At 55.0% G+C, this 20,039-nt stretch overlaps 1 protein-coding gene across 1 annotated transcript in view; it reads left to right on the top strand.

Annotated features, from left to right (window-relative positions):
* The window catches only part of CD99L2 (CD99 molecule like 2), a 33,723-nt gene that overhangs the window by 4,567 nt on the left and 9,117 nt on the right, over nucleotides 1–20,039 (top strand). The window contains exons 2-5 of the mRNA XM_075763472.1: nucleotides 12,751–12,816; nucleotides 15,113–15,151; nucleotides 17,439–17,519; nucleotides 18,545–18,637. Of these exons, the coding sequence (XP_075619587.1) occupies nucleotides 12,751–12,816; nucleotides 15,113–15,151; nucleotides 17,439–17,519; nucleotides 18,545–18,637 (279 nt within the window). The remainder of the gene's footprint in view (nucleotides 1–12,750; nucleotides 12,817–15,112; nucleotides 15,152–17,438; nucleotides 17,520–18,544; nucleotides 18,638–20,039) is intronic.

Below are 20,039 nucleotides of genomic sequence, written 5' to 3'. Positions count from 1 at the left end.
CATGGCATATCAAAACGCAGAACATGAAGGGACTTATTTTTTTTAAAAGGAAGCTTCAAAGTTGGGGATCCAGATGCTGGAGTCACTAGCTGTGATTTGGGACATGAGCACAAGAATGCATTTGCTGAGTGAATAACGCTTCTGAGAAGAAAACAGGCAGCCCCACTACAAGCCCTTTAGCCGTCGCAAAGCAAGAAGCGAATGCTTTCTGTACGCTTGCAGGGATTTCGGTGGAGCCACGCAGGGTCAGGTTTGGTTTTGATCTTCTGAAAGCTCAGCGTACTGGTGAGATGTGGATGAAGTTAATGCTAATACATATTTACGAAACCGTCTTGTAGTCACTCCAAAATCCTTTTTCATTGCTTTCCAACCTTGCCTAGGAAAAGAAAGTTATTGTGGTAGGAGTACCACAGGCAGAAAGCTGATGCCGAGTGCAAGCTCTTCTTCCCAAGATACCCAGCCACGTGAGCAGCATCTTCAGGGAAGGAGCGGGCCAGGTCTGCTGTAGGGATTCAGCACTGGCACGGCATATACGTATAGAAAAGCCAAAGAAAGCAACACCAAAGGCACTGGCAAAATTTTGGAGGTGGTGGCTCAGACAGGGAGGAGGGATGCTGCAAACAGCATCGTTCTGCTGTTGGAAGGCTCCACAGGCTGGCACGGGGATGTCTCCAGCAAAAGAGAAGAGAGAATTGCTCAGCATTTTGCTTGCCCTTTGAAATGCTCTCTTTGCCCATGCACAAAGAAATCTGGATAGAAAGGACTTGTCAAAGTTGGAAGAATCTTACTGAAATCACGCTTCTCCTGGTTGGGTGTTCAGGGGTAACTGCAGCGTGGGCTCCAGGAGACAAAAGCTAAACAAGCAGAAGTTTCCAGCCCCAGCTATGGGTGACAAAGGAGGTGCTTGTGCTGCAGAAGGGACATTAGATATGTGATAAGATTTTGAACAGCACATTAACCTGTGACCATAAAGCACTGTCTGCTGACAAACATGTGCTTTTAGGGGTAGGAGCTTAGGGAAAAGTCTCTCTCTGTATCAGATCTCTATGAGCTATAAGGGATGAAAGCAAGCAGCTCGGTGGAGACACATCTCCGTGATGACCAGCCACCTCCATTCCAGTATCCCTGCTACTGCAGGACTTGGATCATCTTTCCAGACAATACAATCTGAATAAAGCTAATGCCAGACCCCGCCTGACTCATTTGAAGCAAAAACCTCCCCGGGTCCCATCCTGCCGTACAGTACCTAACATTTCTCTGAGATTTGCTTAATTTCCACTACAGAGCCTGAGCGTACCCCGGGGTATGCCCTCATGCCGTGAAGAGGTAGAAAGATCAAGAATTGGCAAAACTTCCCCATTGCCTAGCACATTTTCCCACCTTGCAATTTCTTATTTCAAAAAATCCATAGGATAGCACTAAGCTTTGAGACCATGTGTGTTTTACAAACGCACCCAGATCCCAATACATGTCTTTGGCCTCATGCAGAAGATAAAGCATTTTTCAGTGAAGTTATAGTATATGTTTGAAAAAAAAAAGTATATTCCTTCTTTCTCTGTTCTAATGATGGTCTTAACAGAGTGAGTGATTTAGATAGATTCACAGAGGAAATCTGAGAGCCATAACACTTGAATTAAAATAACAGTTTACAAACTGTTGGTTTTGTAAATGTTGGTGTTATTTCCTCCACAAGTAGGGTCAGAGAGAGCAAGAGACCTGTTGGTGGATTTCTCTTCAAACTCAGTGAGCTTCTATTTTTACATTTAAATTATTTCATGCCACATCAATGGCAAACAGTGCTCTGGTTATAAGGCACCTGTTCCCCCAATGATAGGGGGTGAAACCAGGTAGCTGTGCACCTCCATCTAGAGAGGTGTTTTATCTCGGGATGAAACAGCTGTCTTTCATGACTTAAAAGAAAAACATGTTAAATTATAGTCATGAAATAATTAAAAAAACCAAAACATGACATTTGGTAGCAAAACCTCAGAATTTGTCCCAATAAGTTGTCATTGACTTAACAGAAACACTCTTTTCCCCTGGCAGAAGTACTTCAGCAGATCTTTCCCACCTGCGTAACAGGACTTTGCTTTTGCCTCCTAGCAGTGCGTTTGGGAGGAACACGGCGGGTGCTCGCTGGCTGGAGGCGGGTGGCAGGCTCTGCGTAAAGCTGGCTTTCCCTCCCCGGTTGCGGACGCAGGCTGTGCTGGGCACGGCAAGCAGCAGGGAGCAGATGCACACCCCAGGCTCCACTTCCCAGGGGACTTCTCCAAAGTCCTCTATGAAAGCAAGGAGCCAAACCCACCTTACTGCAAATGAGCCGGTGCAAAAGGCTGAGGGATGTGGCATGGCTTCCCACCGCAGCCTCGACCTGCGGCTTCCCTTACCGCGGGCGAGCCAAGAGGGGTGGTCTTGCAGCTGCCAAGCTGGGTGGGGGTGACCTGGCCCAGCTGGCCATGGCCAGTGGTTAAAAATCACTGCCCATTCCTGCACCACCTGCTCTGAACTACCTCCAGCAGAGCTCTGCAGCTGCTGCCTACTTGGGGGGGTGCAGCCCCCCCACCCTGTTGTCTCTCCATGCTGGAAGCCCCTTCCCCTGGCAGGACGGCACGGATCCTCAGCAGCGCTGCCCAGATCTGCGATGCTCCGGGGAGCAGCGGAGCCGCCTCTCCCAAAGTGGGGGGGAGTGGGAGCGCAGCTGGGCGAGCGCTGTGTGTCCCAGTTCACCTGGCGGCAAGCAGGAGGGGCTGGATCCCAAACAACTCCCCATCCCGATCCGGATACCCGATATTTGCACAGCGAGGTGCCGTGGGAAGGCAAGCAAGCAGTCGCAGGCGCTGCGGCAGCAGCCAGGCAGGAGCCCTGCATTGCAGGCTGCGGTGACAGGGGACAGACAAATGCCCTCAGCCAGAGGAGAGGGCTGGAACCCCCCACGCTCTCCCAGGGCCTCGCTCCATCTGCCAGCATCGCCCTAGTCTTCATTTCCACTGCTGCTCCGCTTCCGATTTTAAATAGCACAGTACGACGGAGGCAGCACATCCCAAGTGATGAACCAGCATTTTTACCCTGTAATTCCCTATTTACCTACTTTTAACTACAGCATCTTCTCTTGATCTTTATCTGATGAGAGCAATCTCTTTCCATCGGGATTCAGGTGATAAGCATTTAATCTCCTGCTTCAGTTTTCTTTGGGCTCCTGCATTGCTGGCTTTGTCATCAGTTGTTCCGCGCTAGATTATGAACAAAATGCTTTCATGCCACAATTTGTTGTCTGGTTGATAAACAGGTGTCTCTGGCCCTAGGCAGATTCGTAGTCATTACTTAACATGTCAGCAGAAATCAAGTGGCTAATGTGAACATACCTCATAATGTTTCCAGATAGATAACATGCAGGAAAACATTAAAGCACCCCAATTTTCAGCCCCGCACCCACAGTCATAGGGAGAAGAGGAACTTGCTGTGTTTTCTGACCTGCATTAGGGATCACAAACTGAGTGAGTTCTGGTCCGTGTTTCCCACCCTGCGCCTGGGCAAAGGTGCCAAGGCTGCTCCCAAAGCAGTTTCAGCTCAGATCCTGCCTCCTGCTCCAGGTCTGCCGTTCCCTGGCAGGGCTGGCTCCCAACATCGCTGCACCAGGCTGCGGCCATCTGCCCTCCACTGCGGGGAATGCGAGCCGGTCCCTGTTTGGGAGTGGGGTCATGGCACCCCCGTACCCCCCCCCTTCCCTCGCTGCAGGAGCGGCAATCCAGTTCTCCAGCAAACCCCTGCACGCTGCATTGTGGGGGTGGACACAAACTCAAGTCCTGGATGACGCTGTTGGTTTTTCTGTGACCTCAGAAAGTCACCTTCAACTATTCCCTAGCCTGTACAGTGGGGTCAATGCTAATTTCCCCTCTGCAAAGTGGTTGAGGTCTGGGAATAAAAAAATTATGCCATCCACCTCCTTTCCCCCTTTAGGTATAATAAATTGTTCTTCCTTAAAAAAACCTCAAACCAAACAAATAGCAAAAGAGTGAAGAAACAGCTCACTCCCTTTCCCATCAGATGCACCTTCAAATTACAGAGGGTTACCTGGGGCATCGTCCCAGAGGCAGGGATTTGCTTTCCAGACTCAGCAGCAGAGCTCCTGGGAGAGCTGGGACAGGCTGAGCTCCCCCATCCTTGGGGGGGACGACACACGCTGTCCCTGCACCCAGCACAGACAGCTGGGCACCACCCCATCCTCATCCCAGGTACAGCTGGGCTCAGGCACTCCCCACAAAGGGAGGCACCTTAACTACTTGTGCTCAAAACCTTCCAGCCTTTTGTTCCTGATGCAATTGATCTGGGACTAATTGAAAGCAGGTTTTGGCAATGCTGCAGCAGAGACCTCTCTGACACAAACCTCAAAGAATGATTATCCTGTTAAAGTTGCTTAGAAAAACGTCACCCGCTCTACACACAGAGATGTCAGAGAGCCTTGGAAACCTTGAAAGCTTTGAGTGCTAATACTGAAGAAAACCATTTTGATTGGCATCTTGTATTGCTGGAAGCTTTCTGACCATGCCGGGGTGGGAGAAGACCTGGCGAAATGTTTGTTTGGTGTGGGGGTCAGAGGGAGGACGATGCTGTGGAGCCAGAGATGGGGCAGACTCGGTCAGCTGCTGCCAGTCCAAGGCATCCCGTGGGAAACCCCGATGTGAAACCTTCCCTACCTCCGGTAGCGCTGCCCTTGATGGGGACTTTGCTTTTCACTCTGAGTTGTAGAGGGTTGCTGCCGGCACCTGGAGGTGTTTGTGTGTCCATCTGTTCATCTGTGGTGGGGGGTTCCGCTCTGGCCGGTGCTTTTGGGGAGCCTGGGGTGCACGAGCCGGTCAGGGGGCTGCAGGTCTCAGCCCAGCCTGAGGGTTTGCAGCCTCCCAGGGGCCAGACGCTTTCGTTCAGCAGATCAAACCCTCGGCGGTCCCTGCATGGAGCTTGCTGCTGAGGTGATGTAGTTCCTGGCACTGTGCACCCGTACTCCTCCCTGGGGCTGTCCCCAAAGAGTGAGGTGGGAATCACATTAAAGGACACGAAAGGGCCCTTTGCTGTGCCACAAACACCGGGGCTGTGACCAGCACCCTGCCCGCCGGCGCAGACAGGATGGTCCCCTGGGCCCCGCTGCTGTTACACCGACTTCTGCCGCATCGCGTGGCACCGGCCGACACGACATGACACATGGCGTGGGCCCCTCACTCCCTTGTGCGCGGCCCTGGGCTGGGCACCCCCCAAACCAGATGTTGCGTGGCTGCCCACGGGTGCTCAGTATGTCACCCCGGGATTAGGCTGTCTCTAGCAGAGCCATGGCGTTCCTGAGGCCAGCTGGCGCTTGCAGCCCCCTCCCACTCGCCGCTTTAACACTGCGACGTACCGACACCATCAGAGCAGTCAGACACACAGAAATGCTTTGTTTCCCTCCGACAGCAAATTCGCTCCTTCGTGTCTCAGTCCCCAAGCGTGTGGAGAAAGACGCCTTTGCCACGCTCCTGCGGTCTCCAAGCTGGCAGCTCCACGCTGGTTTGAAAAGCAAAATCAACTGGCAGGAACCAAGCCACTCCGCTAATAGCCTTTCTCATCTCATTTTTTTATAAAACATGGAAATACAGTAATCGTCACCGGTTTGAGGTGGTGAGACAGAGAGCAGGGGAAAGAGAAACATTGGGAAGAAGGAGAAACTTGGGACGAGAGTTTAGCATGAAGAAACACCTCTGGATTTGAGGGGGCTTTCTGTTCCTTTGGGAGCCCAGCTGGTGGTTGTGGAGGCTGGTGGGTTTGGTGATGGAGGCTGGGTGGGTTTGGTGATGGAGGCTGGTGGGTTTGGTGATGGAGGCTGGGTGGGTTTGGTGATAGAGGCTGTTGAGTTTGGTATTGGAGTCTGGGTGCTGGTGGAGGCCGGTGGGTTTAGTGGTGGGAGCTGCCATTGCTCCAAGAAGGACAGCACTTGGGGAAGAGCAGCCTGGTGGCAAAGCCCATCCTCCTGCAGACAAGTCTGGAGCAGAGGCTCTTCTCACATGCCAGAATTCAGGAGGAAGAGGCCAGCACCTGTCCTTAGCCCTCAGCTTTTGAGGTTTCCTTGCAGCCTCCACGCAGGCACACCTGGGAAATACCATGAGGTCTCTGCGAGCCGGTTACCAGATGCGGCTTTTGGGAAAGAGGAGACGAGGGCACTTCCCTCTGGGGTTTTAAATCTTGCTGTGGAGGAGCGAGAAAGGCTGCACGAGATGGCAGCAGATGAGAACCTCCTCCCTGATGTGTTTTTTGTCTGGTCTCTGCAGAGTGACCTGCTGGCAGCTCCCGGTGCAGCCGTGGCGGTGGAGGCTGAGCCGCCGGCTGCTCCCCCAGGGCTGTGGGACGCGGCGGGGTCTGCAGGGCAGCGCTGCTTCTTCAGGTGCTTTGGGAGCAACCTGGAGGTCTGTCCTTCCACCCGAAGGTGGGGAGGAGATGCATTCGGACCTTCAGGTAGCCCTCGGCACAGTGCAGGGTGGATGGGCACTGCCATCCCTCGGGTGTTCAGCGCCTGGCAGGGCAGCTCCCAGCGAGGGCTTGCCTTCTCCTGCTCACCGGGACGGTGGCCTTTCGTGGTGCTAATGGTGTCTGCTGAGAAGCAGCCTGGAGCCCACCAGATGCAGGCTGGTTTTGCTGGTTGCATTTTCCTCACCACCTCCGCCACTCTTGCTGGGTGCCAAGCATATTGGGTCCTGCCGCCAAATAATTTAAATTATTCCTAGTAAGCCTTGAAATCAAATTGCAACAGACATCTGCTTCTCATCCGGCTGCCTTAGCGTGCAGAAACACAGAATTTTCCTGAGGCTGAAACACCCACGCCAGGTGCGTTGCCCTCAGCTGCGGACAGCACCGCTCGTGCGGGGGCCGCGCTGCCCGTCCTGCCCCATCCGGCGCGGCATGGCGCGGCACGGCTCACCGCGCCGCTCGGGCACCCCAAGGAGAGGGCAGAACTGGGAGTGTTGTGAACCTGACGTTCCCGGAGGGGACCTGGCAGCGCCAGCAGAGCGGAGGGCAGCGGGGACGACGGAGCCTGCACGGGTCACGGCGGCAGCGCGCTGACTTTAGCCGAGGCTTTTAGGCATTTCTGTTAATAGGTTTCAAACATAACCACCATTAGTCCCTCCACAAAGAGAAAGTCTTCATTATGCAAATTCTCATCTTAAAGCTTTATTCATGTGCTTCCTGGCAGGCTTTCCTTTAATCTCAAGAGCAAGATTGCTTGGAATTACCATATACCCTTGTTAATTGCATAAAAAAAAAAAATATTCAGCAGAGGTTGTTTTTGCCATAATCAAGAGCGATTTTGATTAGTACTTCTGGAAATCAAAATGTTTCGCTGGGAATGAAGAACAAGGACAGCAGCGTTGCCTTGTCCTCTGCAAGGAGCAGGAGCCATCTCAGCCGAGGGACTGTGTGCCACCGCTCTCGCCTGGCTGTGCCCCGGACCGGGGCAGCATGTCCCTGGCATCAGCCGTCGGTCCCGCTGCCGCGGCGGGTGCAAGGTCTGAGTTTCTCCCCCGCGTCACTTCCCGGCAGAGCCCTGCTTCTCCTTGCCCCGGCGGGCTGCCGGCAGGGATGTTTGTGCAGAGGCTTGTCCCTGGGCAGTCTGTCTTCCCTGGCAGCGGCCGAGGAGCCGGAGGAAATTCAGAGTCTGCTTTTCAAGGCAGAAGTAACTTCAGGAGGAGGTCTGTGTTCAGAAGACAGCCTGAGCCTGTCTCTGGAGAGAAGTCCAGTGCTCCAAGGCTGTCCTTCCCTGCCTGGCCCGCCAGCCCTGCTCCCAGAGACCATCGGAACACCCCAGCTCTGAGGGGCTCTGAGGGGCTCTGAGGGGCTCTGCTCTCCCTACACGTGCAGGACTGTGCTTTGGGCTTAGCGGTCAGCAAGAACTCAGGATTTGCAAGCATCTTGGCGCTTGCTGGTAGATTTGCCGTGTGTTTGGCAGGTGGCTGCGGCCGGTGCCCAGACGATGGTAGCGGAGAGTATCAGCGAGTCTGAAGCTCTGGCGTGTGCTGCCCAGGGTCGCTGCTCTGGCCGGCAGTGTAGTGCCGTCACCCGCTCCAGGAGAGGTCCCCGGGGACCCCCGGTGCTGCTGGACGCACCCCAGCTGCTGCAGAGCAGACCTGTGTCCGCGGAGGGGCAGCCCTTTGCTCCCCGCAGACCTCTGGGGCTGTGTCTTTGCTGAGACAGCGGGAAATGCCGCTGCGAGGATGCAGCCTGGCACTAGCAGCGCGACGCGGCCCTGCACCCAAAACCCCTCCATCCAGCGCCCTGCCCAGAGACACCGGCACAGCCGTGGGTGCCCTGTACAGGGAACCGCCCGCGTGTGCCGACGCCGTAATGCAGAGCCAAAAAGACGAGGTTGGTCGCTGGGGAGACCCTGGTGCTTTCGCTTACCTCGGCACGCGCTTTCCTCTTTTGCCGCCCGCCGTGTCGCTCCTAAGGTATAGATGCATAAAAGTCAGGCAGTTTGAATTACTTTCCGCTGCCCTTGTACCTGCTTTGCATTCTCTCGTAATCTCCGGGGCTGTCAATCTCGTACCGTCGTGGGCTCTCAATTCCCAGGGAAGCTAAACACATATATATTGCACAAAGAGATCCGTGGGCTGGCGCTAAAAATGGAATACACCTCACTCTGAGTGCTGCAGACGGCCCAGCAATATACTGGCTGTGAATTATGATACTGTAATTCAAGCTTTGTCAAACAGTGGGGCTTAATTAGAATATATATATAATTGTAAAAAATAAAAAGCTGACGAGTACAATTGTGCGTTTGAGCTGCCTGCTACAGAAAATAATGAGGAAAGAATACATTAAGGCGCAAACCCCTTCTACCTTCAAAGAGCAGCTAACTCTGATTAAAAATACCCCCGGCAAGGCGAGGGGACGCGGCAAGAGGCGCAGGAGCTTGTGGCACCGGCTCGGCCGTAACTCTCACCTCTGTTTTACAGCCTCCACACGCCGCAGCTGCAGCCTTGGGGTCCCCCCACCTCCCTGCTCTGGCATTGGGGGATTCATATGAGGTACCACGAGATGTCCCGGCTTGGTTTCTTTTGAGGATCATATTAAAGAAATATATGGAAAACATGTCTTGTTTGCCCGTTTGCCCCCTGCCATACACCTGCAGCCCTGCAGATGCTCCGGTGCCCTTGGCCCAGCCAGCGCGCAGGGCTCTAAGCACCTCCCGGCTGCCCCTGAGGATGGATGTTTGCTCCCAGCAGCCAGAGATCAGTGTTCTTCCAAGAACCCAATGCAAGGGTGGGGAAACCCCCCCCCAACCTAGTCTAGTCATTAACCCTAGCGAAGATCCTGTGCTGCTCCCCAACGCCGAGCAACCGGCGGAGGATGATTTTGCGTATCAGGGGTTTTAGAGTCCCGTGCCAGGTTGCGGGCAGCCTGGGTACATCCTGCAGGGGAGGCGAGATGTCAGGGTGCGCAGGACCTCGACTGCTGAGCGCGCCTTACAGACCAGCACCTCTGCAACTCGGCAGCGGGCTGCTTGTGAGCTCTAGTGCGTAGGAACGTGCCCCAGCTTCTCCCGGAGAGTATAAACCCTTAATAGAAAGACACTCTGCGCTGTGCGTGGGTTCCCATCAGAGGGTGGGCTGTGGGAGCCCGGGAGACGCACTCCTCCAGTGATCGCAGAGCGGGACCAGGGCCTCGGGAGCAAAGGGATTTGCACGAGGCAGCGCAGGGAGCAGCAGCGCTGCCTCCCGAAAAACTGCATTTGCAAGGTAAACATGCTTACTGAGTGCTGGTTGGGTTTTAAGCATCTGGCTATGAGATGTTGGGTTTCTTACCACTGAATAAAAGAACGAAGAGGAGAGCGTTGAGCTCTTACCTGTCGGAGCGAGCAGGCAAGTTTGCGTGCCTTTGACGGCAGCACTCGGTTGTTGCTCCATAAAAGGTGTGCTACGTCTCTATAACACCCTTTGCATGAAATAAAGATGTTGTCAGCTGCAATTAATTGGCAATCTATTATTAATCCTTGCCAACACCTAGGGGATTCCTGGGTTTAAATTGCCCTGGAAAAGGATCTCGGTTTGCCGTAGCCGGCGGTGGGAAAGCCCTGGGAAACAGGCTGTGCCAAGGCGTCGCAGCTCCTAGGCAGGGTTGTACCAGGTGATTCAGTGCGTCGACGCTTTTCCTAACCTTCACGCGGGCTGCGTGCACGTCTCTCCCCTGCAGGGGGGATTCCCCCAGGACGCAGCTGCCGCCCAGGACACGTTAGCGATTGCTGTTTTACATCAGCGCCACAAGGATGGAAAACCCTGAGCACCTTTCCCCGCCCCGGGCCTGCTGGTGTGCCAGCTGGCTCTTTGGAGAGTGATTTTGGAAGTGGCACCCTCCTCTCGTCCCGCGGGGAGAGGTGCTGAGGGGAGCCGGCAGCAAACCCAGGGGGGAGTAAGTGCTGCTCAGCCGGTGGGTCCGGTGAGCCCCCCAAAGCCAGGCGGGGGGAGCCTGTTTTTCGAGGCACTGCAGGGCCCATCGCCCCACTGACGGGGTGTCTTCTGTGCAGCCCCACGACCCCCATAGCCCTTCAGGAGAAGAGCGGGCGAGCTACCCGCTCCCCCTCACGTTGTACGTGGTCTCCTACGTCAAAGGTGAAGCACGGGGAGGATGCGCTAAGGGCAGGACTCGGCGTGCGGCAAATCGGCGCCCTTGACATTTGCTTAATCACAGAGAGCAGGGGAAATGGAGAGAGAGGGAAGGGGCGGCTCCTGGCATACCAACGTGAGTCTTGGTGCTGCCACCACATCCCTCCTGCCAGCTCGCCCTGCCCGCTGCGGAGGCAGGGGGAACCGAAAAGAGACGCAGTGACGGCGCATTTCCTCGGTTGCGTTCGTAGCGCTTCTCATCCCGCCGTGGTTTTCCCCTTCCACCTTTTTTCAAACACAGTTGAAAATAGAAAGACAAGAATGACAGAGTCCCACCGGTTAAAGCCCAGTAAAGGCTGGGGAAAAAGCTGTGCTGGGAAAGGGAGCCTGCACGAAATTGCCGGAGTAGCAAGCTTGGGACAGTCAGCCACCACAGTAACGAGCTCGTGAGGTCTCAGCAGAGACATGCTGGTGGTTCGGCACTGCTCCGTGCGAGCGCCGGAGCTGGGCAGGTGTGTTCGCAGTGCTGTGGATGGTCTTACATGTTCCTTTCTTTGCTCCTTTGTGCTGACAGACCGTTTGATAACCCTGGGACTTCATCCGGGCTGTCGGAGCGGGAGAGCATCACCTGTCTCAAGTGCTGATATTTCACCAGCAATACGGCCCAAGAGGCAAATATTTTGGCAGGAGAGTGGAGGGGCGTGCGGGGAGGCTGAGGGTGCCGAGCACAGCCCTGCTACGCTGAGCTAGGGGCTCCTCCGCATGCTGCGCTCCGCAGATTTCCCACGGTGGTAACTGGGCTCCACCTGCAACAGGGCATCACCCGCTGCCAGCCGTTCCTCCGGGCTCACGCGGGAAGCGTTGGCATCCTTCAGCTGAATAAAACACAGCCGCGGGCTGGGACATCTATTACTTACACGCTCCCCCAGCGCAGCTTAATGCTGAGCGCTTTGCCAGAGGAGAGAAGCCCGTAGCAACTTTCCAGCCATAGACCCTGCATTTAAATCACCCTCAGGTTTGCTGAGTGTACATTTAACTAGACGGCAAATGAAACGAGATGTGATGTATGAGTAAGTGAAACCAGCGCTGGAGGTGTTGCAGTACTTTGTGACCACTCTCCATAGAAGTTTTTCACCGAAATGCTGATACCTGCTTTCTGATGGACTGGTGCCTTCCCGTTGTTATTGTCCTTGTCAGTAAAGCTTTAAATTTATTCATGAAGCACGCTGGAGCTCAGGTGGCGATAGCTAAATCCATTTAGCAGTAGGAATAAGAGGAAAGCCATTTTAATGTTCTCTTGCAGTGCTGCAGTACTTAGCAAACCCAAAGGATATTAATTACTCAGCATGCTCTGAGATGTAAAAGCATGAATTTATCAAGACAAATACGTTCAGAACTAGGGTAAGTCAACAGTAATTAACGCGATGCAAAAAAAAGGCAGAGAAAGGAAGGATTAGCTGGCCCTATCGCAGGAGAACATGGAGTAGCGCCGAGTTATCCCCCGGATATTACAGGGTGACTGGAGTTGTGGTGAGGCATCTCTAACAAAAAAATCTGCCTGTGCCTGTCAGGTGTATCCCGGGGATGGGGGTTCGGTCCTGGATTGCCTTACCAAGGCAGAATGATGCAGGCGGTCTCTGAAACGCTAAGTTGTGCTTGGCAGCCAGCAGCAGCGTTTTCATATGGAGCCTTTGATGTTGGAAGGCACTTGCGAAGCAGAGGTGCATAGGGCTTTTTTTGTTTTTCACCGAATTTGTCTGTGCTGTCCCAATGTTTTCATGGTGTTTAGCAAACGTATAATCGTGAGCGCAGCCACAGATGAGTGGCAGCTCGAGAGATGAATTGGTAGGCTCTCCTTGACAAATTTAAGCATAGCATGTGTTTTTATACTGCATCCATTAGGGCAGACAAATGGAAAATCCAGAGATGACTGCTCTGCAATTTAACAGTCACAGCATTCGGAGGAGGCTGATGTCTTCCTCATCACCAGTGATGGGTCAGGTTCAGAAAAAAAGCAGAAAGCCCTCTAAAAACTAAAGCAATTTGAGCAAATGAGTCTAGCCACACTGTATTTAAAGGTGGTTTACTCTGTGTGGAGCGAGTACAACCACTGCTGATTCTTTGTCTCCAGGTCATGGGGACGACCCGGGTGACTTCAGCCTAGAAGATGCTCTGTATGACCTCAGCACTAAACGACGTAAGTCACATTTATTTATTCTTTTAAAGAGGAGAAAACAAACAGATGTTAATAGATGCAATTTGTTCTTTGGGATCTGATGCTGGTGGAAGGGTGGTGGGGAGGATACGGGCTACCTCATCGTCTGCCCGGGGCGATGCAGTGTCCGAGCTCGCCAACCGGTGGGACTGGGGACAGTCCTGGCGAAGCTGGTTGCTGACCTTGTGCCCTTGGCATTCTGATTCCCGTGAGGAAACCGCAGACGCGCGCTGGTGCTTTGACGTAGCAACGACACTGAACACATCTTTTTGGCTTCCTTGCGTGAGTTAGTAATACCTACCATCAGACGTGACCCTGTTTGCCTGGAAGCTAACGTGTTAACCGCTCTCCTTCTCCGGCCGGTGGGGGCAACCCCCCGAGCCCGGCTGGGCAGGGGCAGGGGCACCGCCGGGTCCTTCCCTGGGCCTGCTGCAACGCGGCGCCCGGAGAAGGCAAACGACGCGTTGGGTTGTTGCTTTGCTTCACTTAAGTTCACGTGCAATCCGTCAGTTAAAGGGAACTCATTTCTGAAGGGGGTGCCTTGCTGCTGGCATGCTGATATTTAATATTTGGCTTTGAAATAGAGAATTTTTGTGTAAGTTTAGGTAAGTGTCGCTGAGGGAAATGCGGGGCCAGGCAGAGCTCAGCCTCAGGCCTGGCAGAAATGGCAGCGAGGTCAGGGGCTGGCGGGGGGGTTTGCACCATGCTGAGGGGAGGAGATTCAGTGGAGCAGCTCTCACTTTACACCCAAAAGAGATAACCCCACCACGAGCACAGCCGCTGATGGGAGGAAGCTTGTCTCATCCCAGGGGCACGTCGCACACCTCCCTGCAGCGCCGAGGGCTGAGCCCAAGCCGGGTCTGTGCCCGCAGATGTCACCAGCTCCCCTTTGCTGCCAGGCCACCAAGATGGCGTGGGGGGGATGCAAATGCCAGCACTCAGGACCCCTCGCTGCCCGTCCCTCCCCGTGCGGTTCGTGGTGACTGTCCCCAAACCCAGCGCCCGGCTGGGCAGCAGCGGGGAGCACTCTGCGAGCAATGCCGGTGCCTGGGATCACACAAAATACACCTACGAGTATTTAAGTGAAAGCTGTCACCGGGTTTGAAAGCTCTTACTTTAACAACACACAGATACATGTGCTGTGTTACGTTGGAGGTTGTGTGGAATGAAGAGACGCTCCATGCGTCTCTGCTGCGCCTTGCCGGGCTCCGCAGGAGGAGGATGGGATAGACCGTGGGGTATCAGGTCACGAGTCTGAGGGATCTCATCTAGGATTTTGCAAGCCCTTTAATACAGAATGAGGGTTAGAAATGCCTAATGGCCCCTTTGTGCAGAGGGAAAGCGGCATTTCCCCAGGCTGGAGTACCAGCTGTGAGGGGGGGAAGAGGCAGCGCTGTCCCTGCAGCCTCCCCGGCTGCTGCATCCCACCCGCTCCGGTCCTCATCGCATCAGCCCTGGAGTAAAAGCAAAGGAAGGGTCTGAAGTTGGGTCGCATCAGACAGTACCGGCACGCTGGGAATGAAGCTCAGCAGAAAGACTTCAGTATTCAGAGGCGCAAATGGAAATTAATGGGAATAGCGCAGCCACAACTCTTACTCATAATTTATTCATATACTTGGTAATGCTAGCCACTATTAATAGATAGTGGTTTACAGGGGGTGAAGAAAATAAATAATCAACCCCCCCCCCAAGGCCGACTGTAGCTTGTTTTAGCGCAGCAGCAGCCAAGGGAGCTGGGATGCAAGCATTGGGGTGTCACCCCAGTTCCTCCGGCTGACAGGGAACCTCCCGTACGTAACACAGCACTGGAAATTGTCTGTCATTAACTAACTGACCGGGCAGGGGACAACAAAACATTGGCAGCTTACTCCTGCGTTCCACGCCGTTCTGTACAGTGTCTGTCCTTGCTCTGTTTGCTGCTGTCTCCAGGACTCGTAATTCGGGGCAGGTTATTATTGCTCTCTGCTTTCCGCCTGGCGGGATGCTGGCCTGCGCGGAGGCAGCTGTGCCCTGCAGAGCTCTGGGCCCGATCCTGCACGAGGCTGCAGCCGCCCGCCCTCGCACACAGGCAGTGCTGCTCCCTGAGCCCACGCGCTGCGTGCGTGGGGGTTTCATGCCACTGGGCTCCGAGCTTACAGATGCAGTCCAACGATGGTCAGCTGGAAAGCTCGTGGTGACATCTTTGCTATTTATTCTCAAACCAGAAGTGACATGCCCGCGTCTAGTATTTTCGGTGATACCATGACTAACGTTTTCCTCCCTGTCTGTTTTGTCACAGCTACTCCCAAGGGACCCAGAAAGCCGGCAGGTGGGACAGGTGAGACCTTCTTGCGTGCGTATCATTTAAGCACAGCACTGGATTTGCTTCCCATGGGGGTTTGAACCGTGCAAGCCCCCCGTGGGCTGTGTGGGTGCTGCTGCCTTAGCAGAGACTGTGGGACACCGTCGCTTGTCTGTAAGAAAGCTTGTGCTGGTGTGCATGTGTGCACTCCTTCTGTGCGACCAAAGTAAATGCAATATTGATATTTCTGTCCATGCTGAAGGCAAGTGGCAGTGGAGCATTTACGGCCAAGGCTGAATTTCGCACACTTTGCAGTATCCTAATGGAAAAGACACAAATCACCACTCAACTACGCAAGGGCTTTTGTTTCTGGCTGCATAGCACCTGCTAGCTTTCCTTCCAGGGGGAGCCCAGAGGATATTTTCCTTCCTTTTTTTTTTCTCCAAGATATCCCTGACCTCCATGGAAAGGCCCCAGCCTGGTTACATTTCCCCATCCAGGGAAAAATGTCTCTCCGGCTGTTTGTGCCCGTCGGATGCCCTGGCTGGCCGGCTCCACAGCATCTGCCCCGGTTGAGGAAGCTCCCTTAAATTCACCCGAGTTTCATCGGCGGCAGCTCCTCTGGCTCCGTTCTGGCCAAACGCACCTACTTAAATATAGCGCAGTCACAAGAGCCGAGGATTGCTCAACCGCCCCAGAGCAGCCCGAAATAAACTGCAGCGGGGAAGCGCTCGGAAGTGAACCCGCTCACCCCTGCATGAGGGTCTTGGCACAGATTAAAGCAAATCTGACTGTCCAGCTCCTTGGTGGCCATGGTCTTTGCTAGGGACAAGAAAAGCCAAGTGCCAGAAGCACGCTCAGGGCTTCGTCATTTGGATCGCGGCCCAAACCAGAGGCAGTTTGATTCAATAAACTCTCCCCGGGAAATGGAAGCATGCCGAGGCCAAGGCTTCGTCTCGGAGACTTTCTTCTTCGCCAGGGAGTGTTCTTTGGATGAGTGATGGCACCGAGGGGCTCCCGTGGTGGGTTTCTGTGCCCTGGCCCCCTCTCCCGTCCACGCTCCACTCAGCCCAGGGTCGCTCATTGGTGGCCATGCCGGCAGCAGAGCAGGTCCCAGCCACCGGCTCGATCCCCACAGCACCGTCTCAACTATAGCCTCCGCCTCTCGGGAGATACTGCAGGACACCAGCAGGTCTCCCCCCAAGATGCATTATTTTGGGGTTGCTCGGGCTGGAGGTAGGCAGCAGCCACAGCTCAGACGGGGAGAGTTAAACGATGGCCAGGCTGATGTGAAGGCTCTGCAGTACGGTTGCAATCGAGCAGCAGAGCAGCTGATGCCCTTTTCAGCTCCACGCTGATGCGGGCACTGGTGACCCCTGGCAATGGTGCAGCGTTGCACAGCACCCACAGAGCTGCTGCGTGGGGGATGCATGCCAAAAGCCTTGCACCATCCCCACAAACAATGGCGGCTTTGATTTGGCTGATTACTATGACACCCCCCTGTAGAGTACCGCCGGACCAGCCATGCCGACTCCGAAGCCCTTCCCCAGGCCGGGGAAGACAGGTGCTGCGGAGCTGCCCTGCACCCGGGCAGGATGCACACGTGCTCACCTTCGGGGCTCCGGACGGGGGAAAACGCTCCCCGAAGTAGCCAGAAGGCTGAGATTGGGCGTTGACAGATGAGCTCTGGCAAGTTTTGGTGACCATCTCCTACTGCTGTTGTAGCAGGGCCAGCAAAGGAGATGCTCCAGGCTCTCACTGCCATGCCAGGAGGGCTGGCACCAGCGTTGAGCCATCCTCCCTCCCTTGCTGCCCTCGCACCCCTGCCTGAGCCGTACCGGGGGGCTTCGCCGAGCGGCATTTGTAAAAGGTTATAACCAGAACGGAGCCGTTTCCTGCTGTTAGGTAGGAGAAGCATTGCTGAACATCCTTAAGTATTGTTTTGGCGGTGCCTGGTCCTGCTCCTGGGTGGCAGGGGGGGTGTGGGGCTGCCCTCGGGGTGGCAGAGCTCCCGTGAGTGGGCAGCGGCGTGCGTCCTGCCGGCAGCGTGTTTGGGGAGGGATTTTCCTGGTGGCCCTGCTCGCCCCCTTCTCAAATACAAGCCCCACTGACATGTACCCCGGTGCAGGGGATCCCCATGAAGGTGCCCACCACCCACCCTGAGGGCGTGAGCATCCCCAGAGCACCGAGCAGCCCCAGAGCAGCCCCAGGCTCCCTGCTGGGGGGGGTGGGGGGTGTGTGTTCCCCTCCCAGCACTTGTCCGAATGCACGTTTTAGAGGGTAATGTCATTTAAGTCTCGTTTTTTTTCCCCCCTCCCTTCAGACAACAGCTTTTGGGATGTCATCCGCACCACCACAACCAAGCATCCAAAAACCACGAGAGCCCCCCCCAAGCAAAACCCAGGTGAGGACGAACTCCCCAGCCCACGTGGCTTTACCCCAGCTCCAGCTTCTGCTCTGGTGCAGGCAGAGGCTTTGGGACGTGCCGTGACGGCGGCGCTGCCCCTCGCCCTGGTATTTCCAGCCTCTGTTTGTTCACGAGGCACCTCTGAAAAAAAAAATAAAGTGGAAAACCACACGTCGGAGTGGGTTTCTCAGCATTACCCTGCACTGCCCTGGCAGTCTCAACGGCTCCTGAGCCATTTTGCCTTCCTCTGCCTGTTTTAAGGCTGTGGGCTTGCTGTCGTCCCCGACACAGCACGGGGTGGCACAGCACCGCACTGCACAGCACCACACAGCCGCTCTGGGCTCCAGCGTCCCGCAGGCTCAGTGGGACTGACGGACTCTGCTGCCTGTTTGGACTGAGTTTTGGCAAAAGGTGCTCCCAGGCTTAAAAAAATCCATTTTGGATCGGAATCAACTAAGGCGCAAGCTGGCGGAAGGGCTGAGGAGCTCCGGCGGCTCCGTGCCGCAGTTTTAGCCGCTGTTCAGCGAAGGCAATGGCTGCTCTGTCAGAGCCGGGCTGCTCGGGGTACCAGCCGGGCTGTTCACGGGGGAAAATAACACCAAGCGTCGAGTCGCAGGCTGCCCAAGCCAGCACACCCGCGTGGCACGGCCACCCCCTTCCCCTCCCGGGCGTCCCCCCGCACTGCGGCTGGCCGGGCCCGTGGCAGTGCCCACCTGGCTCTGGCCCCTTCCATCTGGCCTCGTTCACCCAGCTGCCTGGCGCTCGAGCCACGGTGCGAGACCCTTCCTGTGGGAAGAACACGACATTTCTCAGCTCGGGGGCACGGAACGGGGCGGGTTTGGGAGATCTGCCACTACGCTGCGCAGCAAAACCGGGAGATGCTTGTGTCGGGGCTTCATCTCTCTCTCTCACCAACACTTTGCCCTGGCAAAGCCGAGCATTTTCTTGATTAAATAATTGCAGAGTTCCCCAGCCTGTGGCCAGTACTGCTAACCCTCGTGGTGGTGTTTGTTTTTTTTTAGCAAAGGATCCTATGGATTTAGACTTGGCTGATGCATTTGATGATAAGAACGATAGGAAAGACGATGGGAGGCCGGACATAAGGCCAGGTGAAGGTACGTTGACTTTCCCCTCTCCATCCTACTTGCCACCAGCCCCTGTCCCCTGCAGGAGATGCTCCCCCACCCCTCCCAGGTTGGCTCCCGCTGCCAGACACCGTCCCTGCGAAGCGACCTGGGGAGGAGAAACAAATGCGCTGCCTCATCCGAGGCTCCTGCCTGCAGCCAGCATGCTGCCTGCCCTGCCCTGCCCACGCAGAGGAGGGGAACGTTTCCGCAGGCAGCACAGCCCCTTCCTCCGGGGCCGCAGGGAGGGAAGGAGCCCGGCCTCGGCCGTCCTTGGCAGAGAGGGGCTCTGCCTAACGACCTGTTGCCTGTCTGCAGGTTTCTTTCCCAGGGTCTCTTCTGACCCATTAAATTGTGGTGATTGCGTGAAGTTCCCCCTCGTCCCCGTACCTGACAGCTATTTAACCGAGGGCATGTGCTGTTGGGGTTCGCAGTCATTGCCAAGACATAAATCTAGAGCAGGCTTAAGTCCTGGCATAACATACGCTATGGGCTGGGTGATTTTTTTTCCATCTCTAAAATACTCTGGTGAATGAATCATTTGTCTACAAGGATTGTTCCCTTGAGCACTTGAGCTGGAAAACAGACTTTGCACGGCTAGTTTATTGATGTCGAGATGGCCGTATACCATGCTCACATGTGTAATTAATAGTCAGATATTTTATTAGATTGTATTAACTAGGTGACTTGTCTGCACTTTGATATTCTGGGCTTGTTGAGGTTTCAGACTCCTGCAGGAAAGGTTGAGGTGTTGAACCACTGGAACGTGGCACTGGTCACAAACCAGCACACACGTTCCCCCAGCATTGCTGCGCCCTGGATGCCTGGGACCTCTCCAGGTTCTGGCATAGTCAGGTTTTTCTTCTTTTGACACTCATTACTAAGCTCATAAATCTTTTTTTTTGTGGCAAGCTGCTGAATAAGGCAGTCTCTTCCAGGCTGTTAAGGCAAAGGTAACCCTTCCTGAGGCAAAGCACCGGAGAAGGAGCGTTTTGCTGGCACATCATTGGGTCTCTTCTCCCATCACACGCCTTGCTGCACCCCGAGGCTCCCGCTGGGACCGGAGGCGAGGGGTTCAACATCTCCACTCATTCAGCTGCTGGTTCCCAGACAGTGTTTCTCTGTGCCTATCCTGCACGAATTGAACATTCCCACTACAACCCGAGAGAACTTTGTCACCTGTACCGAGACATGCTGGTGCTCAGTGCTTCCACTGGGGTTGCTGGGGGAAGGAGGAGGGTCGGCTCCCGCCTGCAGGACCCCGGCCAGGCTGGCGCTGCCCCGGGTTCACCGGCAGCACGGCCACCCCCCCACCAAAACCCGCTTCTTCCTCCCTCCTCCCCTGCCAGCCGAGACCGAGCAGCCAAAACATTTCATGAACTTGTAAATACAT

Source organism: Balearica regulorum, chromosome 11, assembly GCF_011004875.1.
Source record: "Balearica regulorum gibbericeps isolate bBalReg1 chromosome 11, bBalReg1.pri, whole genome shotgun sequence".
Classification (NCBI taxonomy): domain Eukaryota; kingdom Metazoa; phylum Chordata; class Aves; order Gruiformes; family Gruidae; genus Balearica; species Balearica regulorum.
This window is presented reverse-complemented; position numbering and strand designations above follow the sequence as displayed.